The sequence below is a fragment of the Nicotiana tabacum genome, chromosome 16 (genome assembly GCF_000715075.1).
Source record: "Nicotiana tabacum cultivar K326 chromosome 16, ASM71507v2, whole genome shotgun sequence".
NCBI lineage: Eukaryota > Viridiplantae > Streptophyta > Magnoliopsida > Solanales > Solanaceae > Nicotiana > Nicotiana tabacum.
The window spans coordinates 162,924,352-162,950,503 of NC_134095.1; the positions used below are offsets into that span (position 1 = coordinate 162,924,352).

Sequence of the window (26,152 nt, forward strand, 5' to 3'; positions counted from 1 at the left end):
GCCAAAATACTAAAGCTTGTCCCTGCAGAGCAAGACCTGTGCGGCCGCGGTCGTTTTTGGCGCGGACCGCGGTCAGCGGTGTCGGAATCCGAGGGGTACTCTATAAATACGAGGTTTTGGGTTTTATTTAATATTTTGACCTAGAGAGCTCGGATTTTGGCGATTTTTCAAGAAATTCATCGAGGTAAGTGATTTTAACTCAGATTTGGCTAGAATACATGAATCTATCACTGAATTCATCATTTAATTCGTGATTTGAGATGGAATTTGGGAAGAAAATTGTGAAACCTTTCAAAAATGTAAAATGATGATTTGAAGGACCAAATGGTATCGGAATTTGATAATTTTGGTATGGTTAGACTCGTGAGGGCATGAGGATTCTAAAAATGTAAATTTTACCCGATTTTGATACATGGGCCCGGGGCTCGGGTTTTGCTAATTTCGTGATTCTTGATATTTTTCGATTGTTTTCGATTGGGTATTGTTCCGTTAGCATATTGTGATGTATTTGCTGTGGTTCTGGTTAGATTCGACGCGCGTGAAGGCCGATTGGAGGGGCAAAGGCGTCGCGAGCTAGAGATTTCACCGGTTCAAGGTGAGTAATGATTGTAAATGATGTCCTGAGGGTTTGAAACCCCGGATTGCACATCGTAGTGCTATATTGAGGCAAGATACGCGTTGGATGACGAGCGTGAGGTCTTTTACTACTGGGGATTGTGACTTGGTCCATCCCGATTGATGATTTTACCGAATATTTGACTGAAATTTATTTGTTATCATCATGATTTGGGCTGATTGCCATATTTGGGCTTCGTGCCAACTAATTGAACACTTCGGGAATTTTTATCATTGTTTCCTCACTGTTTTGACTCATTACTTGAACTCAGTCCTGTTTATATCTACTGTTTTACAAACCCAGCCACTTTTACTCAGATTTGAAACTTAAATGATATTTCTAAATGATGTTTTGGCTGAGAACTACTGTTTTACTAATGCCCGAGGGGCTTGTGATGAGTTTCGGACTGAGTGAGGCCGAGGGCCATATGTGAGGATATGTTGAGTGATATGTGGCCGAGGGCCTGAGATACTTTATATGCCACGCGGTGGCTTGAGTGATGTGAGGATATGCTGAGTGATGATGCCACGAGGTGGCTTGATATAGCGCTTGGGCCGTAAGGGGCCCCTCCGGAGTCTGCACACCCACAGTGAGCGCGGGTACCCATGTGATTTGAAACAGTGGTAACAATGACACTGTATGATGCAATTTGGTCAGGTAACAATGGCTGACCATTATGCTGAGTGATTGATACTATGCCCGAGGGGCTAATATGAGTGATTGTGAGGTTACAGTGGTAACAATGACACTGTATGATGCAATTTGGTCAGGTAACAATGACTGACCAGGAATAACACCGTGCGGTCAGGTAACAATGGCTGACCAGGAACTAACTTGTGCCCGAGGGGCTGGTACTATTCTATATGATTGCCCGAGGGGCGAAGTTTATGTGTTCATTTTGCATACTTACTTGTCTTTTACTTGTTTAACTGTGGTATTTGTGCCCGAGAGGTGAATTTCTGTGCATAGCGGCACTAATTGTTTTGAAATTATTTCACAACTGTTGAAAAGATCATTTTCAAAAGGGGTTTAGAACCGAACCAAGGTATTTTCTAAAGAATTCACAGTTTCACTAATTTTTCTCAAGGAGTTTTACACTGCTTCTATATAGCATGTCGGTTGCTTTACGTGGTTTCTTGCTGCTCAGTTATTATTCACCTTTATTACTCACTGAGTTGGAGTACTCACTTTACTCCCTGCACCTCGCGTGCAGTTGCAGGTATTTATTCACCCGGTAGCGGGTATTGGCTGTGTGGAGGCAGAGTTGTAGAGGTTTTAGCGAGGTGACTGTAGCGTTCGTAGTACCACTGTCTTTCTGTGTTATTCATTATTCTTGTTCAGTGTATTATTAGACTGTAAAGTTGAAATTTCATTCTTATAGATGCTCGTGACTCGTGACACCCCGGTTTGGGCTGTGTCGGGATGGTTTCTACTGTTGTTTTCGTTAGATTCCACAATTTATGAAGATTATATTATATGTTATTACTGTTTGTGATGTTTAACTGTTTATAAGAGGTGTTCTTTTTGGTCTGGCTAGCCTTATCTTCACGAGAGGCGCCATCACGACCGGGTTCGAGAATTGGGTCGTGACAAGTTGGTATCAGAGCCTAGGTTACTTAGGTCTCACAAGTCATGAGCAGGTTTAGTAGAGTCTCACGGATCGATACAGAGACGTTTGTATTTATCCTCGAGAGGCTGCAGAACCTTTAGGAAAACTTCACATTCTTGGATTCTTATCGTGCGTCCCTAAGTCAGCTTGAAAAGAAACTCTTGAAATTCTTTCCACGTGTTCGTACGCGTGCATGAGCGCTCAGTATCAGATGTGCCTTGATGGCTTGTGAATACCCGATCGAGGGGCGAGATGTAATCCCTTTGAGTTTATGTTGGGCCAGTCTGGAGGACTTGAGGCCGGATTTTTGCTTATGGCTTGAGCACCGAGGTGCTGATTGTGTGAGCAAGTATTTTGAAATTATATGTTCAGTATTGTCCCTAATAGTGGGAATGACAGCTGGATAGCTATGTGATGAATATGCTAGTACTGCGTGATATTTCTATATGACTTAGAAGTGTCGAGGAAGATTTGCTGGATTATAGATGGACTACTAAGTGTATGATTTCCATTGTGAGTGGAAGTGTAGTTCCGAGATTATAGGCATGTGAAGAATCTTTTCAAGTCTCCTAGTTGAGAGTGAAGTAAATTTTATGTTGCGGTATGAGTACAGGCTCAAGAAGATCAAGTGACTGGGTAAAGCTTATAGCGGTGGAAGGTATACAAAAAGGTTATACTGAGGCGAAGCAGGTGGGTTATCTCCCGCGAAGTGTGCTGAGGCGGTGTGATCCTTATGTGAATGATAAAAGACCTCATGTGCCAGTGAATTGTAAGTGTTGAAGTTTGAAATTTTGGGGTGGCATAAGAGAGTGAGTTTAATTGTTGTGAGATCGGCCGAAGAGTTAAAGGTACTAGATGATTTGTGTTTTCACAAGCTTACAAATGATTTGAGTTTAATCTCACTACGGTATTAAGGCCGCAGTGGAGTATATGCGTTATGAGTATTGTGTGTTCTGATCTATGGCTTCGAGCCAAGTTGGGGAGCTTTCTATTGGCCAGCTGATTGTACGGTGGTGTTGCTATGTTGGTTTTGAATTGAGGCATACTGGCGAGCGAAAATTGAGCCGAAGATGGCACGAGTGAAGGAAAATTTTAATAAAGGTTATATGGTGCTTCGTAGATGTGTAAAAATAATAGGATGTCTTGAGTTGTTGTAAAGAATGCTCAGCGTATAGAGAAGGAAGATGCTTGATTGTATTGTGATAAGGTCGTATCCTGTGGTGTTAGAGTGCTAATGAGGCACAGGTGGTTTTGTTAGTTGAGCAGGCTAAATGCAAGTTGAATAGAGTGAATGACTCTCGAAAATGGTCCTAATGTGTTCAAGATTCTACATGTAACAATGGGGTATCTTAAAGTAGCATATGTGATTAGGAACCGAGTCTCCATTGGAAGAGGTCAAGACTTATGGTATTTTTATGTTAATTATGTGATTCTATATATTAGTATCTGGAAAGTAAAGGTAACGGATTTAGATTCACAGGAAGCTCTTCGGAGTGAAGTATGTTGGCATATGGTGTATCCGAAAATAATTGAGAGAGGATTCAGTGGCTTATGAGTCTTAGATAGTGTGGTTTTGCACGTGGGTCTCGTGTGGTGAGCCTGGGTTGAGGAATTGTGGTGCTACAGCAAGAGAGAATATCAAGTTAAAAATGAATCAGAAGGAAATTTAGATAGACGAAATAGTTTGATAGTAGGCCGGATCGATATGGTAAGGATATGATGAATTCCTTGGGTGTTTCGAGGTAATGAGTTCGTACAAGTATTTTGCAGCAATTCTCTTGGGATTTCTTGGCTTGCTTAGCTTGGTCGAGTTAGAAGGATTCCGTCCTGGCAGTTTAATTTATGCAAACAGAATTGAGAGAGTTCTTGTTGATTTCTACCGCGGTTGAAGAGGTACATTTTCTACGAATATGAGAGACATGGGATGTGTAATGATTTTTTTCTAAATGGGATCAATGGAAAGTTCCTGACCAATTGAGTACGTAGATGTTTGTGGCTCGGAAGGAAGATGAAGTTGTCATGTGATCCTGAGATGGTATGGTATATGCGGTAGGTTGTGGAGGATTGACAACTGCGTGTGGAAGGTTACGGTTAGTTTTGAATGGGAAGTCACGAATTCTTAGGCAGCACGGGCAGTTTCAAATGATTAAGGAAGTGGTAGTGCTAATTAGGGTGATTTAACGAGGGTGCATGTTTTAGAAAAGATAATATGATTAAGTTGATGGTACTTCGGTAGTATTGCGGCATTTTCTTATTAGATCGACTGCTGATATTCGAGTTTGCTTGATGGAACCGAGGAATTTCAGAGTATCTCTCATGGAATGATTGGGTATTTAAGGTGTGGTAGGCATTCGAACGACGGAAATGGGGTCAGGTGTGTTGAGTCATTTGCCATATGGATTTGGAAGCAGGGAAGTTCTCACATTTAGGCTCTGTTGAAATTGTAAGCCGTGTGTATCGGCATTGTTTAGCAACTATTGAGGTTTGGAGACCTGAGCGAATCTTTTGTTGCTGGGTATGTTAGATTTTGGATGTGATATTGAGTTCAGACTGGTTGTCTCCGCGTTGTGCCATTTTGGACTATTGCGCTAAGGCGGCGCTGTTGGCTATGCCGAAAATGCCACGGGTTGAGTGGCGAGGTGCGTCGGATTATGTTCTAGTGAAATGGGTTATATTTCGAAGATTGTCTTTCTTAATTGGGCCTTCGTGATGGGTGTCAGTGTAGAGATTTCTACCATTGATTCAGTTCCGGTGTGAGGGACTCTTCGGATGTGCTTCTTGTGGCCGGGCATGTCGCCGGGAGTGGTCGTTGATTTCGGTATTGATTTGATGACGGGCACCGTATCGTATGGAACCGACCGAGTTAGAGGAATTGAAGGAACAACCTCAAGATTTCCTTGATAAGGAGTTCGTTGACAGGCCAATGTGGATGCATGTCCTAACTTGAGTCGGCTTTGTTGGCACCAAATTATATTGTATTGTTGAGGGATGTGTTGATTCGATTGGTATTGAGCGTATTAGTAATCTGGGGAGATCTATGAGTTACCTTTCTGTGTTGCGAGATGTTAGGATTTGTTGGTTATGGGCATATATGGTGCAGTTCTATTGGGATTTCATAGTGGAAGACGAGCGGGAAAAGTAATTGGGTGTTGCACGGTGAATGGCGTATCGGTTATGTCCTATCGGGTTGCATGGTATATGTTACTTGTTTCACCGTGGGTGTAATGAATTGATTTGGTTCCAGACATCAAATTGTGCGTGGTTGCTGATTTCGAGTATAGTGGCTTGAGGTGGTTCATGTGGAGCAGTGTTTGGATAGAGTCATGCATTGCAACAAAGATTATGTGGAGGTATGATTTTTCGAGTTAGATTCCTGTGTTTTATTTCTATGATGTGAGACGGGTCCTCAGCTTTGCGTTGTGATGGTACCGGTGAGCTTGACGTACAGCTCTTTCATTGAGTCATTTTTTCATGATTTGAGTATGTTCGGACGTTGCTTATTGGTGCGCGTATTATGCAAGTTGTGGCTTAGGCATGTATGGACGTGTCATGTCACCGGAGTAGTGTGTGGTCAGAAGAGATCGTTGGGATCATTAATGAATACAGACGGATTCGATTTCAGCATGTTTGATGAGTAAATATCGAGGTTCGGCTCATAAATTTGCTATGGTCCTTGCCAAAGGAGAAATGGCCTTATGAATGATTGATCTGAGAAATGGTTATGGTTTATTGTGTGTTTCATTTATCATTGGCAGTATATGGAAGTGTTAGAATGAGACTTTAGTTGATAAGAGGTTTCCTATCGGTATTCGTTTGTTATGTACAGCTATTATGATTAGAAATTATCGCTGCTAGTATTTGAGTTATAGGGTATATCATGTGATTGCACCTGAGATAGCAGATATGGTTTGTTATGGCTTGTTTGGAGTTATTCGCAGTATAAATGTGGGATTTTGATAGTATTGATGGTTTCAGAAGTGGAAATGTGGTTATAAGTTTTATGGGCTAGGTTGGATTGTGAAATTGTAGTTGCATTGTGTTATCGGACCTATATGAGATAGGGTAACGCCAGATCACCCCCGGGTATATGCATGGTAAGGTTAATCAGCGATTAGGTGGCTTTTAAAACAACTCTGGGCACGTTCGCGGACGAACGTATGTTTAAGTGGGGTTGGATGTAACGACCTGACCTGTCGTTTTGCGCTTTTGCATTTTGCCTGCCAGTTCTCGGGAATGACTTGCTGTATGGTGTATTATGACTTATGTAAATCACCGGTGTTGGGTTTCGGGTTAATCAAAATGTATTTGGAAGAACAGTCTCACTTGAAAGCTTAAAATTTGAAAGGGTTTGACCAAAATTTGACTTATGTGTATTTGATCTCGGATCAGAATTTTTATGATTTGGTTAGCTCCGTTAGGTGATTGGTGACTTAGGAGCGCGATCGGAATGGGTTTTGGAGTTGTAGAGAAGATTTAGGCTTGAATTGGCGAAATTGATATTTTGGCGAATTCCGGTTGATAGGTGAGATTTTGATCCGAGGGTCGGAATGGAATTCCGAGAGTTATTGTAGCTCCGTTAAGTGATTTGGGATATGTGTGCAAAATTTCAGGTCATTCGGACGTGGATTGGTTGAGTTTTTGCTCGAATGCGTGTTTTGGAAGTTTTAGAAGAACTTAGGCTCGAATTTGAGGTAATTTGATGATTTTTGGTGTTGTTGAAGTGTTTTGATGATTGGAACGAGGTTGAAACATGTTTTAGGATGCGTTGGTGCTTTTGGTTGAGGTCCCGGGGGCCTCGGGTGTGCTTCGAGTGAGTTTTGAGCGAGTACGGACATCCCAGAACTTAGAAAATGGATGGGGCAGTCATTGGTGCGCGGGGCGCGGCCCTTTTTGCGCTGGGCGCGGGGGCGCGGTCAAGTGCGCGGTCCGCGCGAAATGAAGACCTGCAGGTCGTCGGTCCAACTTCGGAAGCTCATATCTTTTGATCTACAAGGAATTTTGAGGTGATTAAAAAACGAAAGTTGTAGCCCTTCGTGTCTAGTTTCTAGAAAGGTAAAGATATCGCAATTTGGACATCTGTAGAAAACGTTATGGCCATAAGACTAAAGCATGTCCCTGCAGAGCAAGACCTGTGCGGCCGCGGCCGTTTTTGCGCGGACCCCGCTGGTTTTGCGCGGACCGCGGTCAGCGGTGTCGGAATCCGAGGGGTACTCTATAAATACGAGGTTTTGGGTTTTATTTAATATTTTGACCTAGAGAGCTCGGATTTTGGCGATTTTTTGAAGGTTTTTCAAGAAATTCATCGGGGTAAATGATTTTAACTCAGATTTGGCTAGAATACATGAATCTATCACTGAATTCATCATTTAATTCGTGATTTGAGATGGAATTTGGGAAGAAAATTGTGAAACCTTTCAAAAATGTAAAATGATGATTTGAAGGATCAAATGGTATCGGAATTGGATAATTTTGGTATGGTTAGACTCGTGAGGGCATGAGGATTCTGAAAATGTAAATTTTACCCGATTTCGAGACGTGGGCTCGGGGCTCGGGTTTTGCTAAATTCGAGATTCTTGATATTTTTCGATTTTTTTCGATTGGGTATTGTCTCGTTAGCATATTGTGATGTATTCGCTCTGATTCTGGTTAGATTTGACGCGCGTGGAGGCCGATTGGAGGGGCAAAGGCGTCGCGAGCTAGAGATTTCACCGGTTCGAGGTGAGTAATGATTGTAAATGATGTCCTGAGGGTTTGAAACCCCGGATTGCACATCGTATGCTATATTGAGGCAAGATACGCGCTGGATGACAAGCGTGGGGTCTTTTACTACTGGGGATTGTGACTTGGTCCATCCCGATTGATGATTTTACCGAATATTTGACTGAAATTTATTTGTTATCATCATGATTTGGGATGATTTCCATATTTGAGCTCCGTGCCAACTATTGAACCCTTCGGGGATTTTTATCATTGTTTCCTCACTGTTTTGACTTATTACTTGAACTCAGTCCTGTTTATATCTACTGTTTTACAAACTCAGCCACTTTTACTCAGATTTGAAACTTAAATGATATTTCTAAATGATGTTTTGGCTGAGAACTACTGTTTTACTAATGCCCAAGGGCCTTGTGATGAGTTTCGGACTGAGTGAGGCCGAGGGCAATATGTGAGGATATGTTGAGTGATATGAGGCCGATGGCCTGAGATACTTTATATGCCACGCGGTGGCTTGAGTGATATGAGGATATGCTGAGTGATGATGCCACGAGGTGGCTTGATATAGCACTTGGGCCGTAAGGGGCCCCTCCGGAGTCTGCACACCCATAGTGAGCGCGGGTACCCATGTGATTTGAAATAGTGGTAACAATGACACTGTATGATGCAATTTGGTCAGGTAACAATGGCTGACCATTATGCTGAGTGATTGATACTATGCCCGAGGGGCTAATATGAGTGATTGTGAGGTTACAGTGGTAACAATGACACTGTATGATGCAATTTGGTCAGGTAACAATGACTGACCAGGAATAACACCGTGCGGTCAGGTAACAATGGCTGACCAGGAACTAACTTGTGCCCGAGGGGCTGGTACTATTCTATATGATTGCCCGAGGGGCGAAGTTTATGTGTTCATTTTGCATACTTACTTGTCTTTTACTTGTTTAACTGTGGTATTTGTGCCCGAGGGGCGAATTTCTGTGCATAGCGGCACTAATTGTTTTGAAATTATTTCACAACTGTTGAAAAAATCATTTTCAAAAGGGGTTTAGAACCGAACCAAGGTATTTTTTAAAGAATTCACAGTTTCACTAATATTTCTCAAGGAGTTTTATACTGCTTCTATATAGCATGTCGGTTGCTTTACGTGGTTTCTTGCTGCTCAGTTATTATTCACCTTTATTACTCACTGAGTTGGAGTACTCACTTTACTCCCTGTACCTCGCGTGCAGTTGCAGGTATTTATTCACCCGGTAGCGGGTATTGGCTGTGTGGAGGCAGAGTTGTAGAAGTTTTTGCGAGGTGACTGCAGCGTTCGCAGCACCACTGTCTTTCTGTGTTATTCATTATTCTTGTTCAGTGTATTTCTAGACTGTAAAGTGGAAATTTCATTCTTATAGATGCTCGTGACTCGTGACACCCCGGTTTGGGTTGTGTCGGGATGGTTTCTACTGTTGTTTTCGTTAGATTCTGCAATTTATGAAGATTATATTATATGTTATTACTGTTTGTGATATTTAACTGTTTATAAGAGGTGTTCTTTTTGGTCTAGCTGGCCTTGTCTTCACAAGAGGCACCATCACGACCGGGTTTGGGAATTGGGTCGTGACATGATTATTATGCTTTAAGGAACATTCAAGATTAAGCTAAGGCAATATATTTTTCAAATTTCCAACATCTAGTGATCTTAGTTTTTACTGCCAAATAGAAAATCAAAAATATTTTCATATGTTTCAAATTGTTCAAATCTAGTGTGAACTGAAAAAATGGTCTTGTCTATTATGCATAAAAATAATCAACTCTAGAGGACTCTTCGAAAGATTTTGAGATTTCATTATCACCATTCGCATCAAATTGATACTTGCTATATATCATACGTTTCTTACGAAATTCGGGTTCGATATTCATTTCAAGTGTAATTTTCTTGGTAGAAATCATAGCAGTTGCAAATCCTTCTTCTCTATATTTGTTTTAAAAAAATCAAAGTTTTTCACTTTACATAACTTTTTTTTAAACTTGTACATAGTCTATTAGGTGTAACAAAAAAATGGGCCCCCCATAAATATGGGGCCTAAAGCGGTTGTTTTACTTGCTTTATGGAAGGGCCGCCCCTGGACATATGCTATATGCAGCCCGAGCCAAGTAATTTTATTCTCAATCTTTAACGTTATTAATACTAAATTTATTATAACTTTAAAGTTATAAGTTTAAAATTATAGTAATATTTATTAAAAATAGTGTTGAATAAGGTGTATTAATAACATAAGGATTAATATCAATGTATGGGTTAGTAATGCAAGCATTAGTTATGCAGAGATTATTTTCTTATCCACTGTTTGGTGTGGTGTATTAAAAATTAAAATGCATTGCATAATTTTTAAAAAACTAGTTGTTTACAAAAATACTCTCCATATTCTTTAGTTTTAAGGGATTTTAAAGATAATTTGTCTTTAACTATGCTAATGCATGCATTAATAGCCTTGATATTGCTAATACCATGGTTTGCTATGTATTAGTTATACATAGGATAATACCAAATATGTTGTATAACTAATACTTGCATTAGTAATATATAGATTGAAAAAGTATACCAAACAAGAGATTAGCAATACCAAAAGCTAATGCATGTATTATTTTCTCTTATGCATCCTACCAAACAACCCCGAAATTGAGTTGAACTCATAGTACTAAAGCTGCATACCCACCTCACTATTGCAAAAACAAGAAAATACAAAGGTGTAACTAACATCTAGGGGCTGGAGATTGAATCGGCCGTTTAATGGAAGTTACTGTAACAAACCATATATTACACTCAAATCGACTGATTGTATTAACTCACCAAACGGAATTACGATAATCAAATGTTCATAGAACAATAGAAAACAACACTGAAGGAAATAGAGACGAGATGAGAAAAAAAACTGCAATAGGAAGCTAAGAAAAAATGGGATGAGATACAGAGTTGGAAGAAGAGATGAGAAGCGCAGACTTGAGCCGAAGCTTCAACATAATTCGCATATCTCTTTTGCAACACCTAACTCTCTTTTTAATAGCTCATCACAAAACTATAATAGTAATTGATCTCGCTGGTGCCACCTAAACGGTAGGTAGGCGGCGGATTCTGTTGGACCTAGCTCAAGCATGTCCCCAAATATAGCAACTTGTGTACTTTTGTTGTTGATTTTTCTTAACAACTCAATGTCATCCGCAAAAATTAATTCGCCAAAGGAATTAGTTACAAGAAGGAGTAAGACTATCTTCGGTGAATAGGAAAGAAAACTTTGGTTTGTGTCATTATAAGAATAGCTGCGAGGTAAAGCAATGGCCAGAGGTGCTAGAGCTCAGATAAATCCAATCAGCAATATACAAGTGAGTAAAATTTGGTAAACTAGTAACTGACGGTGCCAAATCAGATTGCAAATTATAGAAATTCACAAACAATGATTGTTCGGGATCGCACACTCTAGTCTTGGAGTTAGAATATGCAATGAAGCACAACCTACTAGTACATTCTAGTAATAAGAAGACCGCCACATACTCTGTAGAATCTGTTAGAGCCAACAACTCAAAACTTATTCCAGGATCCCATACACTAAGAGCTGGTGCAGTTGCATGAACGGTTTCTATAAAGAAATTAGCATCATAAACACATGCAAATTGACTCAAAATGCGTTTATCATTGAATTCCCCAGTAGAACTTCCATTCACATCTTCAAGAAGTACTTTAACGGAATGCCTTGCACTAGTCAAAATGGCACCTTCTTTCTCTATAACAAATTTATCAAGATATTGATTTTCAAAAATTATAGGGTCCCTAAAAATTTCATCAAGATACATGTCTTCGGAGTTCGCCAATTTAGTTATCCATTTAGGAGGTCTGCTATCAACAGAGGAGGCATCTACACACCTCGTTAGCATATCTCGTTCTAGATGTTCATGCAGTACTACATAAATCTGTGCACCTCCCGAAGCTTGGCATTCAAAGAATATCACTCTATTTTTCAAGCTCTTATGTGTTGCAATATTTCAAAAACCAGCCGGCAGTAAGGACACAAATTGTGGATCTAATAAGCAAGGAGAAAACTCTACAATCTCGGCATATTCACCGTCGAAATCTGGTATGGTGATAAGTGGAATAAATCGCTTAATTTGTTTAAAATCTTCAGATTCAACAGATAATAGCACACATGAACCAGCCTTAAAATCTTGTCCTGTGTCGAACCAATTTTCCACACAACTATAAAATGGAATAGTCCCTATAGGTGATCCAAACACATAGTCGAGAGATGCACAAGCCCTCGGTTGACAGCAATAACAAGTACCAAGTATATGACAATCGTCCAAATTGATACGACACAACAAGTATTCGACCAATAAGAAACTTATCACCTGGGATCAAGCTAGAGAAAGGATCCAAAATCATAGTTGTAATGTGACGAAGCTGTACGACAGTATCTTGTGAGGACTTGTAGCAAACACCTGATCTGCAGAGTTTCTTGAATTCTCCTCCACTTTAGTGTAGTCCTGGTGGTCTTTCTCTGATTTTCCATCGTCAGGATCAGAGTTTGTTTTCATTGCATCTAAAAGTTCCTCGGATTCTATAGACAAAGTCTCAAACTGTTCCATCTCTTTAGGCACGAAGTAGTCTCGACCAACAAGAGAAACTATCGGAGCTTCATCCTTTGAAAAGTGAGAATGCATATCAGGTTCATTACTTTGGGGAGTTTCATCAAACACCTCGTCTACGACAGACGCATTCTTATCTCCATCATCTAGACGAGCGTTGGGTTCATGAGTTTCGGGGATTTGAGTAGAGGCAGACTCAGAGGTCACTGGTGGAACCAATGTAGCGCAATTCAGGTAGTCAACACAAGCTTGTGAAGTAACTGCCGCTCTCGACGAATCAGTGAAGTCCGTTTATGAAAATACAGAAGAAACTTCTCCTTGAAATGGTTCCAACCATAAATTAAAATTGGTTGTTACGAAATAACCAATCGAACCACGCTAGGGCATCGCTTCTTGATAGAAGGAAGGAAGAGGCAATCAGTCCTTCTTGGAGAAGCCAAGGTATGTGAAGTACAAGTCGGCCCGAAAATCCAGCTATCCATATTGTCGTCGCTGTCACACCTCCTTTTTCACTACACGGCTAAGGACATAAAAGAGCTTTTTCATTTAAAGGACAATCGGAACGAGATTTAATTATTAATCATTCAGAGTCACCATTTGGGAGATTAATGGTGTCCCAATTCACCAGTTGAACGCCGAACCGAGGAAAAATATGACTCTGTTACAGGCTGCGAACCAGAAATCCGAGTAAGGAATTCTGTTAACCCGGGAGAAGGGGTTAGGCATTCCCGAGTTCCGTGGTTCTAGCACTGTCGCTTAACTGTTGTGTTTAATTTTATCTGATCTTTATACATGCTAGCTTATGTGCCTTTTATAATTATTTTTAAAAGAATTGCAACGTCATGAAAATGCGTTTCGAACCACGCCGCAATCAATGCGCCCGTGGATGTCAACATACTTCAACTTCGTTGAGATTGGGATTTGGGCCGCATCAATGCACACCCGAATTTAAGAAGGTAATTTAATTAAAATCGCGCCTAAAGATTCTAACGTAACATTATTTTGGGAAAAGCCGTGAAGTTCGCTAAATGGCCCTCCCAAATTCTAATCATTTTTAATAAACCATTTATTGAGGGCCCCACATTTATTTATTTTGTTCGGTGAAGCTCGTCTCAATTTGTGAACCTCTTTTCTATCATTATTTATTTTATAAGAATTACAATGTCGTGAAAACGCGTTTCGAACCCCGTCGCAATCAATGCGCCCGTGATTGTCAACACATTTCGACTTCATCGAGATTTGGATTTGGGTCGCATCAATGCGCACCCGAATTTAAGAAAGTGATTTAATTAAATCGTGCCTAAAGATTCTGACGTATTATTATTTTTTGGGGAAGGCGGTGGAATTTACTAAACAACCTTTCCAAACTTAATCAATTAAATAATTCTACTGTTATCTACTTAATTTGTCTCTAAGAATCCTAATTAATTAAGGCCTATACTTTGTCAAATCCGAGTTCAAATATCCAGGAAAAAGTTCAGAGAAAATGGGTCTTGAGCACATAAGGCCCAAATGAAAAACTGGCACAGTATGAAGCTATTGAATATGCAATTCAGATTAAAACCAAAATTGAAACCAATTACGCGTATCGAACTCAAAATCAGTTGTAACTTTGCAAATTTAACTTTAACAAACTGCTAAACTTAAACAAGCTGAAAGCTACATCTACATAAACATGGAATGCAACAGTCTGAACAGTCTGGAAATGGTTTGAATTAACAATCCCTAATACAATTCAATCCAAATGAATCAGATATGTATAATCACTTATCAGTCAACTGATTACAGCTATATACATCCAACGAGCACAGATTGACCAAGGTGATTGCATTTCAACCCAAATTGTGATTACATCAAGGTGATTTTGAAAGTGTACCTGGAAATTGGAATGTAAATAGAGAAGGGGAGGTTAGCAGCAGTAACAACTCAACAGCAGCTCAGAAACTAGGGTAATAATCCAGTCACAGTCAGTGAAGGAGTATTACAGTCCACCCAGGTTCAACAATTCAGAAGAAATGAGTTGAAATGCAGAGCAAACTCAATGAATCAACCCAAAACACACTCAGGAAAACCAACCATTAAAAATCCTAGATAAATGACTCCAAATTTGACTTGTTTGAATTTAGAAACCACTCGAAATTAAACCAGGAAAAGTGTTGTAATTCAGCTAATTGAATTTCAGATCTGGAGACTGAAGAATATGTTTAGTGGAAATTTTTTAGGCTGAAAATTCCCCCCTTCCTCAAGGCACTTCCTGCCCTTTTATAGATGATTCCAGAGGGTTAATCAGATTTTTTGGTTTTCTTTTTAGTCCCTCCCCTATTTTCAGTTTAGTCCCTCATATCTTGACTTGTTTCCCAAGCTAATATCCTAAGTTGGCTGAAATCTACACTAAAATACCCTTCTAGAAGGCCCTAGGATGCTCTTTTACCCCTAAAATACCTATACTACCCTTACCCCTATTTTGAAATTACTATTCCCAAAGAAACTGCCATTTTCCATGCCTAAACTACCCCTGAAAGATTCTCCAAGTTACTGATTCTACCTATATTCTCAACAGTTATAACCAATCCCCTGAATTAATTCAAAACTAACTAGGACTGATTAATTAGAAGTCAGAAATTAACCAACTGAACTAACCAATCCCAATTGTTCAATCACCAAACCCAAACAACTTAAAAAAACAGGATCAATCAATATTAATGGGAAAAAAATGGTACTGAATCCAAACTAATTAATTATGCCGATTCTACAATTAAAATTGTGATTAACTAATAAACGACACATGCCTCAATCTAAATTACAAATGCGAAGATGCTTTACTGATCAAGGAGCAAGGAACAAAGAAGATTTAAACTATACTAATACATACAAAAACAAAATCGTAAAATTAACAGAACACCTTAATGAAATCAAAACTTATAACTAAAACTGTAACTATGCAAATAAAAAGGAAACAAGAAAGCTCACTGAAGCACGAGAAATTCCGGCCGATTGCTATCCGAATCTTTCCAGATTTTTGACTCGTAACATCCCTAACCATGTGTTTTTACAATAAACACATGGTTAAGGATAGTACGGTCCAAAATCACAAGATTTTGTGTTAGGGTTTTGACCAAAAATTTTCAGATTTGAAGTCCGAGCTACTTCACCAGGATTCGAAGGAAAATAGTCATGGATTTGGGTTGAGGGAAGTCTGGGGATTGTGTGGTATGATTTTGGACGGGTTTGGACAAACTTGCGAACTGGCCAAAAAACTTAAAATCGATATTCGACGAGTTCTGGCCGGATTCGAGGAAAAGCAAATACAGGACTGGAAAGAGGTGGAAGAGGGGAGTTGATGGTGTTAATTGGGTGACCGTTGGTGTAGTTGACATTCACCGCCGGCGAGGGATTTGGGGGCAGCGTGGATTAGGGTTTGTGAGAGTGAGGGAGACGATACAAATGGGGTAGGGGGGTTTCGGACATTTATATACAAAACATCCTAGTTAGATCCGGACCGTTGGATTGATGAGATCCAACGGTCGTGATTGAGGGCTGGGGAAACGACGTCGTTTCATTGACTGGGAGGAGGACCGGGTAAGGGATTGGGCCTGGGTCGTTTGGTCGGTGGAAATGGGTATTGGGCTAAGGGAATTGGATCAAAATGGCCCAGATTGGTCTTTTGAAGGGCCACCCCTTTTAAACTCTTATTTTTCTTTCTCTTTTATTTCTTTTATCCATTTTGTATTTTGTTTTCCACTTTGTGTTTCATATATATACCTATATATATTTTTCTGATTTTATAAAAAGGCAAAAATTAAAATGAATTCCCAACATATTTCAAAATTAAACTAATTAATTCCTAAAATTATTTTAAAAACGACTCCAGGACGAATTCGCGATTAAACAATTAAAAATGCAAAAATGGACTCTTTTTGTTATTTTCCTTATATTTTGTTCTAAAACCCCTAATTAATCTTAAAATATGAAGTTAAATCCTAAATGCAAATGTCAATTGTATTTTTGTATTTTCATATAAATTAAAAAAATGCACAAATGGAAATGCAACCAATTGAAACGAAATTCACAAAATTATGAGGAAAATAATTTTTATTTGACTTTTGGGAATAATTCATATATAGGGCAAAAATCACGTGCTCACAGTCGCCATTGAATCAAGGTAGAAACATTGTCGCCGTTGGAATCCAATGGATGAAAGCACCAAGAGCGGCTCAATAAAATTAGTGTCTTAAAGCCAAATTTTAATAAAAGGCCTTATGCTTTTTATGCTAGAATTCATATATGTATGTATGCAAAAAAAACTATTATTATCATTTTTTCGTGCTTGTTGTTATAATATAATATTCTAAAAATAATAATAAATCTTTAACTTTATATAGTAATAATATTATTTATATTAGTAAATGATAATTTGAATAAATAAATATTAGTCATGTATTTATAATTTAATTCCTTTGATATTGTTATAAAAAAGTATATTTACCAATATGAAAATATAAGTAGTTTAATTCAAGGTTCTAAAGTATTTTACTGTTAAATAATAGACAATCTCTTTTTCTTTCCTTTTTACAAATTCTTTATACTTTTTATTTTTCTGCAAACTTTAATATTGTCTAAGCTAAAATAAAATCATAAAATTCACTATTAAAAATTTTTTGGGCCTCAAAATCTCGAGGACCTAAATCAAGGTTTTACTAGCCTCTCTCTTGAGCCACCCATCCATTATTGACATTCTCAATTAAATTTTATAAAGTTCCAATTAAGATAAGCTAACAATCAGAAACACTAAAGACAACGAATGTGTCATTTAATTAACAAATGCGAATGAAGTTGGTTGAACAACATGTTCGTGCAACAATGATCTCAATGAAATTGGTGGCTAAAATTAAAATATATCAAAAGACCCTTGAACTTTTTTCATAAAATTCATAGAATAATAAGACTCTAAAGAGGCCTAATGTGATAGCGCCGCATACGCATACACATGATGCGTTGGATAGGTGCACGTCATGATATTAAATTCTCTTCTATACAAAAATATAATTTTAAGTAAAAATGATAAAGGGGTGAGCGCATTACTTATTGAGTTTTTTTAACACGGGACACTTGCTTGGAAAATTTCTTAGTTAAAAAAAGAGACACAAAAAACTTGCTTTTTGACGTATGAATATGCCAAAAGAAATAACTAATTTAGAGAATCTGAGTTAAAATTAGAAAGTAAAATCGTGAGAAACATGAAAAAAAAGTATACATAAAAGAAAAGTAAAATTGATAGAAAGGTAAATATATTGTTTAATTTAATGAGATAAAAGACTTATCATATTACTCCCTCCGTCCAATTTATCTGATTTTTTGGCCCTTTTTAGTGGTCCAAAATATTTAATTTTTTCAGATTTTAAGAGTGAATTAATTAGTATTTTCAAAAAATTGCCTTGAAGTAAATAGTATTGGAGTATGTGTTATATTTGTTTTTCAATGCAATTGGATTCATCCATCTCTGATTGGCGTTTCACTTCTCTAGTAGTCCACGTACTACTTGTTATAAAATATGATGATCATTTCATCTCCTATAATTCATGTTAATTATTTTTCTAAAATAAAAAACTGAAGAGAAAATGTTGAAATTTTTTAGCTCCATTTTACAGTTCACCGACGTTTTTAAATTGGAATTACATGATAAATTGATATTTTTTGCTGAAATTTTGAAATAGCCTTTGATGCTCGCAAAGTTTTCAATGAGTTCTGCTGGTTGCTTCGGTTCTGGAAGTCGCTAATCATCGCACCCGAAATCCCAAAATGACTATAAAATAAAATGAAAAAAAATGTAAAGGGATAGTAAATGTCAATATAGTCAATTTCATTGCTAATTAATGTTAAGAAATAATTTTTTTAATATGTGTAAAAATAAAAAAAAATCGGAGGGAGTAACTCATTCAAACCTATCTCGACCAAATTTTTAAGAATATAAAATTTGAAATTTTTTATTAACTAATATATGATTATAAATTATATATTTTTGGGGCCTTAAATATTTGGGGGGCCTAAGGCAAGGGTTTCGCCTGCCTTACCCTAGAGCCTCCCTTGGAAAGCACCAATGTAACAAACCAGATATTACACCCAAATCAACTGATTATATTAACTTATGTTTTAAAAGGCAAAATTGGGACTCGCCCCGGGGCGGAACACTCGTAAAATGCTCCTAGGCTTATGTGTGGGGCTTAGTTCCGTTAGACTTACGCCTCGGTCATCCGGACACGTCCAATGCCTGTACTGGGCTCGCCTAATAGAACTTTATACACTTGTATGTAACTAACCTTGTAATCCTCAAATTTTCTTAATAAATCGTTGACCATTCAAAATTACTTTTTTCTTAATCACAAATCATTAAGTTGAGAGTATTTTATGTCATAATTAAAATAAAAATTATTGCACGTTATCCACTAAGACTGCCGTGATAGTTAATTTTAAATAAATCTTTTATTTAAAAAGTATTTATTTATTAACGTTTGTTATATTTTCTATATAATAGTCCATAATTTTGTAATAATTATTTTTCTAATTTTTTTTTTACATTTACGAGATACAATACTTATTAATTTAATAGCTTAGTATTAGCTAGTAACTATTTACAAATAATTAGTTATCATGGTATTGTATGGTGAATTATGTGTCACTTTATTAACTTGTTGAAACTTAAAAATAAATGATGCTAGAGAATCATATTGAAATTGTGAAATATATTCTTATATAAATTCTCTTTCAAATAGAAAGCATATTAAATAAAAGGAGTATTTTAAGAAAAATATTAAATTATAATATCAAAATTCTTACCAGATTCATTACTCCTTAAGAGATGATACATATAAGATTTCGTATCGAATACATTACTTATAATTTGATGTTTGAGTTGTAATGACGTTGCAACTAATTTGCATATTATGATATACGTCATACTTTTCGTATTATTCATAGTTGAATTATACTTTATAAATATTGTAAATATGTTATTTGTTATAATTTTGTGATTTTAATGTAATTTTATAATTATTTTTATTTTATACTATTTTAAAATTCTTAAAATTATAAGTTTTAAAGATCCGTGGGACTTACGCCCCATGTTCCAGGGCTTATGCTTCGCCTTGTCAGAAGTAAAATGCCTCGCTTCAGGCCCCCGCCTTTTAAAACATTAGTATTAACTCACCAAATGGAATTATAATAACCAAATGTTCGTAGAACAATAGAAAACAGCACTGAAGGAAATAGAGACGAGATGAGAAAAAAAACTGCAGTAGTAAGCTAAGAAGAAAGGGGATAAAATACCGATTTAGAAGAGGAGATGAGAAGCATAGACTTGAGCCGAAGCTTTAGCATAATTAGCATATCCCTTGTGCAGCACCTCTTTTTCATAGCTCGACGGCTCTCCCTTTACCTGGGTCCCACACAAAGTTTTCAAATATTTCAAACAGGCCCTTTATCTTAGTCTTTTGGCCAATCTCGTTCATAACAGTTACGGAACCGCAAAATCGATTAAAATAACGCGGGGAAAATATTCCCCCCAATTTGCTTCTCTCCTAATCGTAAACCCTCGCAATTTCCCAATTCTGAATCCTCCCCTCCCGGGTCGCCCGTTTCCGTTAAATCTCACACCCAGGTTTCTTCTTCTTCTTCTTCTCTCTCGTATGTTCCGTTTATTCTATTCACAACCCTATATATTGTAAGTAAATACTGAGAATTTTGCAGAAATTGTTTCGAGTATTTATTAAAAGATCGTCCTTTTGTACTCTATTTGCATCCTTATTTAGTTCTCGTGACATTGTTTGGTCATTTTATTAATTATTCTCATAGTTTCAGTAGTTACTAGTATTTGTTTGAGCAAATGATAACTGATATGGTAAAGAAATGGTTCTTTCTTTTTCTTTTTCTTTTTCCTTTTGAATTGAGGAGTTTTCAGCTGTTTTATTGTGTTTCTCAGGTGGTATATTGATAGGGTTGTGATTAGCAGAAACAAACCAAATATGCAATAGAATACTAAGGAAGTATAAGAGAGAGAATATAATAAGTAAATTCAAACAAATATTAAAGAACTACCAATTAATTGATGTGAAAAATTGGCATCGAGAAGAAGAATTAGAGAGACAAAAAAGAGAAAGGGGCAAATTGTATCCACTTTCATAATAATGCCATAAAATGTTATTGCTCATAGCTTTATACTTCTAACTGAGCCTCAGATCACGTATAGTGAGCTGAAATTGAGAGAGAAAAAATGAACTTGGAAATTAAGCTAAAAAGAAAGAAACATGCCAACTAACTTCTTCACAAACTTTCCTGCCATTTTTGGTACCATCTCAATCAGGGGTGGAGCTAGAACGCGACCTACGGGTTCAGTCGGACCCAATAACTTTTGTTCAAACTATATATTTGTCTTAAGAAATTTATCGAATATGTACAATTTATTAATATAGAACCCAGTAACTTAAACATATTAGATTCCCGAACCCATAAACTTCAAATTCTGGCTCCGCCCCTGATCTCAATTAAGCTAATTCAGTTTAATCCATAATTTCTGTGTCATTTATATTCCAAACAAGATACGATTGGAAAGAAGACAGATATTATCAATCTGGAGAAAGAAAATAACAGGAGGGAAAAGAGATAGACTCGTGCAAGAAACCTTGCCCTAAAAAGATTCAAGTTGAAGTTCAAGACTGTGAACTTGAGATCAATCCTATGCTTAGAAGTGTCAAACTGAAAGTATCAGTTCTCATCAAAAGTTCTGAAGAACGAGTCTAATAGTTATATTTATGATAGGGCTAAAATTGGGAAAAGACCAAATAGACCCGAAAATAATAGCTGCAGTAAGTCCCACGCGATCCCATGAACCTAGCATGAACTAAGCACAAGCTGCTGTACTTCCTGTGCAATCGCATGAACTTAGAATTCGCAAGATGTTGTAGTTCCTGCTATCTTCATGACTACGTGATTGTTGTAATCCTGGAGCTTCTTTTTCCTTGCTCTTTCTCCATCCCTTTATGGCCACCAAGTTGACTATTAGCATGTGATCTAGCCATAGAACATCGGGGTGACTCCATACTGCATAGTTTCCCCATGCACTTCCGAGCTCCTTAGGATGCTATGGTATGCCCTCGGTCCCATTTATCGATAGTGTTTGTCTGCAGACGGAGTTTAATATATTTTATTTTACTTATGTATTATATCAGTGATATAAAAAGAATATTGTATTAAAGTATTTTGGTGAAATGATCAAGAATTAGCTAGTAGCTTGTTGAATTTGAGTTCTTGTTATTTGTGAAAATTATATAGAAATGTAATGGCGTCAAACACTTTGGAACATCTCAAAAGGGAGATTTGTCTCTTAAATTGGACTGATGGAGTATTATATATTTCAAGAATTTACAATTCCACAGTAATCGACTTACCTACCTTAGGGAACATGCATGTTTCTTCCATCTTATGAAATTTGGTCTCTTCGCGTGGAGAATAGTCATCCACAAGTGGATAATTACAAAACAGGCCCATTTTGATCTTTGAGCTGCAAAACTGTGACTAACTATTGTGGTTATTATTCTGAAATCAAGTTTCGGTTAGCTGGAAGATAGTAGCAGGACAAAGATCTAAGTCTCTTCTTAATCTTGTCGTTCCTAATAACAAAAAATACTTGGCCGAAAAATTCAAACAGTGGCGAGGGAGAAAATAGAGGGGGGGGGGGGGGGGTAACCAGAGCTGCATCTATTCATGTATTAGGATTGTGCAATAGCTGTACCAGTTAAAAACTTTCCATCGTCATGATTTTTTGGTACTTTTATTGTGTCAAGGCAGAAGGTTGAAAATAGATTACATATTTATTTTGTTTTAGTGTTTTCGTTTAGGATGTTCTGTTAGAGTTTAATAATTTGTTTTACTGGTCTAGACTGTACCCTATCAACAATATTGATCATCTTTTGGATTTCATTAGTTCCTTAGCTCTGGCTTAGCCAATTATGTATAGGAGCCGGAATATTTTTTGTAAGCTCAAATGCCAAATCATGTACTTCTTGCATCTTCTTGATGCCATCTATTGAAATCAGTTACTTTATAAAAAAAAAGTGTACTTTGGTAAGTTTCTATTTTTATTATTTATAAATTATAACGAGTGTACTTTGGTAGGTTCTATCCACTTGACATGGCCCTGTAGTTTAGTGTTTACTCCCTGGGTATCTGGTTATTTGGTCTTCATCTAAACATCTTTCTATTCATAAGGGTATGAGGGTAGAAATGATGAAACTGAATTGAGGGATTTTTGCCCTACTTAAGCGTTTAGACAAATCCTTGTTCTCCCTACTTATGTAAGAAGCCAGATGGACGGGAGGCATTTATAACGAGGCAATAGACAACCTAAATGTTTCATAATCAGTTGAAATCAAATGAACTATTATTCTACCAGGCCACTGTAATTTAACCTCATTTCTGGCACACCCCCCCTCCCCCCCCCCCCCCCAAAAAAAAAAAAAAAAAAAAACAATTCGAGAAAAGTTGACTTCAATACAAGTAATGACACTAATATATAATTCGTATCCTGCTGCCCTGCTCGGTCTTTTTTATCTTGTGACTAGTAGCCGTTTTTTTCTTATAACACATGGATGAAGTATGTACAATTTGCTTTGATGCTGCATACTGATACAAAGCTTATATTGTTAGTTTCCCCAAGAATGCTTGTTTTTGGTGAAATAAGGAAATGATTGCATGGTCCTAAAAGTATTGTTTCAGGCTAATTGAATCATTCATATACTCAATAAATGAACTATTTTACATGTTTAATGGATTAAATTTTTGTTGTTGTTATTTAATAGATTAACTTAAAAGTTTGAATTTTGGAAGTCTTTTCTGCTCTTTCATATGTGTGAGAGCTTATGTGTTTGCTCCCCCTCCCCCTTCCTCTCCTCCTCTCTCTTGGTGGGATGGCAAAGGATGTTGTTCTTGCTGTAGTTTATTACGATGTGTTTCATTGCTAAAGTTGTTCATTAACATATCTTTTTTGCCTTTTCTAGTATTCCGCCCGGCGTTCCGAAGATGCTACAGAATGTTCCGCATCAACTTTTGCAATCGCCGGCCCGGCTTGGCCTGCCAACTCCCAGTTCACCTTCTGTTCAGAACCCAAACCCTCCTCCTAAGTTCTCATCACAAGTGTCGCAACCTAATCAACCCCTTCAACAGGCAAATATATTAACTACTAGTACCACCTCATCGATGCTCCTTCCTCTGCTCCCACCTCTCTCCAGAGCTCAATCTCTTCTCATTCAAATGGCATCTCTTGCTTCAAGACTCTTTGAAGTCTCACCTAACCGGTCCCATTGGCTTAGTGCTTTTCGAGGCTCTTTCCCTTCATTTCTGCCTTCTGCAACGCCGGTTCCACAAGATTCCTTCCCTTCATCGTCAAAAGAGATCCTCTCTGTGTTTACTTCTCTTCAGACACAGCTGTTTGAAGCAGTTGCAGAACTGCAAGAAATTCTTGATCTTCAAGATGAGAAGCAAAAAGTCATCCGCGAAATTAGGTCAAAAGATTCTTCAATTCTTGCTTTTGCCAACAAACTTAAAGAAGCTGAGCGTGTTCTTGACATGCTTGTTGATGATTACTCTGATTATCGTCGTCCCAAACGGGCCAAGTTGGAAAATGATACTGAAGAATCTTCAGTAACAACTGTGGCAACTCAGTTGAAATTATCTGACATATTGTCATATGCTCATAGGATAAGCTACACTACTTTTGCACCACCTGAATTTGGTGCTGGACAGGCTCCTCTTCGGGGAGCACTCCCTCCGGCTCCACAGGACGAGCAAATGCGTGCATCTCAATTATATAATTTTGCTGATCTTGATGTTGGTTTACCAAAACTAGATGAAGGCAAAGAGAAGATTATTGAGCCACTCATTGAACCTGCGGTGGAAACTAACCCACTTGCCAATATTCAGGGCCTCATCACTCCAAATATTGTAGTGCCATCTGGATGGAAACCTGGTATGCCTGTTGAGTTGCCCACTGACCTCCCACTTCCTCCACCTGGGTGGAAGCCTGGCGATCCAATAGCACTGCCTCCATTTGATTCTCTTTCACTTCCTCCAAAGGTCGAGGAAGTACCGGCACGACCAGTACCTCCCCCAGGACTGCCAAGAATGCCCGAACCAATACAGGTTCGGCATGTGCAGCTTGATATTGAGGATGATAGTAGTGATTACAGTTCTGATGAGGCCAGCTCTGATAGTGAAGATTGATCTGGTTAGCTGTTTTGAGTCGCTAATACAGGTTCGGCATGTGCAGCTTGATATCAAGGATGATAGTAGTGATTATAGTTCTGATGAAGCCAGCTCTGTTAGTTAAGATTGAAGTGGTTAGCTGTTTTACGTAAATACTCTGGGAAAATCATGATGTTATACCGAAATACGAGGTTAACCCTTTTAGTTGATATCTACCAATCTCACCTCTAGGAAGTGTTGGATTCTCAAGCTTTTAGCATGATCCATTTAGAAACACTTAATCTTTTTGTGCTGAAAGTCTTCATGATGAGTTTGAAATTCTGTATCTAATGGCGTGGCATAATTGATTGATATGTATATATTTTGGCCATGTTGTATCCATGCTTTCTTTTAACTGTAGTAACTTTTTTATTTCAGAAGAAGTATGCTATAGAAAGGATTTTATGGAGTAACTTTATTATATAGATTGATGACTTAGATAGATGAAAAGAAATCGCCTATTGTGTTTTGTCTTTCTTGGAATTTGAAGCCTTGTCTTTCAGGGTTCCCATCTGACTTCATTGACTGCTAAGTCACACCTTTGGCTGCTTAGTTACCCCGTATCTATCATTGCGTTGAATCTGCTTAATTAATTATTAACATAGATGTTAAGTATTGTTAGTTCTTCTGCACTATTTGCTGCAGTTTAGGGATTGGAAACCCATTTACAGTCCTGAAGTTGAAAGCACTATAAAATAAGAAGACTATAATTTCTTACTTTGAGATGGCTTCTTAATTTTTTGTTTTTGATTTCTGTCGTTTGCTGTTTTTTTTTCTTTTTTCTTTTTTCATCCTCCCAACAGAGTTGAAGTGCCAGGAAAACCATTTATTTGTTTGTTATAAATATTTTTTGTTAAAAAAAATGAGGAAATACTGTTTGAGAAATAGCTGAAGAAAAATCTTAGGGTATGGTTAAATAAAAAGAAATAATTTATATAGTAATATTTTTTCTAATATTTTATGGATATGCTTTTATTAGTAATCTATCTAGCAATTTTCAGTAGTTTTAAAAAAAATAAAAACTTATTCACAATTCAAATGTGTATTTATATGCGTATAAGACTTAATAAGTACTTTGTGTACTTGTGTCTCTATTGTCATATGTTTTTAAGTAGGGGCAGATTCAAAATTTAAACTCTATGAGTTCATGTTTTAAGGTTTTTAGTATTGAACTGATTGTGTTTTTAACGTTATGGGTTCATATCTACTATATTTGCAATTTTAATGAGTTTTTACATATAAATTTTTACTATGCGTAAAAAATTATGGGTTCAATTGAACCCGTCGTGAAT

General features: G+C 37.5%; 1 protein-coding gene across 1 annotated transcript; it reads left to right on the plus strand.

Annotated features, from left to right (window-relative positions):
• The first annotated feature begins 20,088 nt into the window (after positions 1–20,088).
• Positions 20,089–25,191, plus strand: LOC107814746 (mediator of RNA polymerase II transcription subunit 4-like). Its single transcript, XM_075233553.1, has 2 exons — positions 20,089–20,223; positions 23,618–25,191. Exon 2 carries the CDS (start codon positions 23,640–23,642, stop codon positions 24,837–24,839), a length of 1,200 nt encoding a protein of 399 aa, XP_075089654.1. The 5' UTR covers positions 20,089–20,223; positions 23,618–23,639; the 3' UTR covers positions 24,840–25,191.
• Positions 25,192–26,152: the final 961 nt, after the last annotated feature.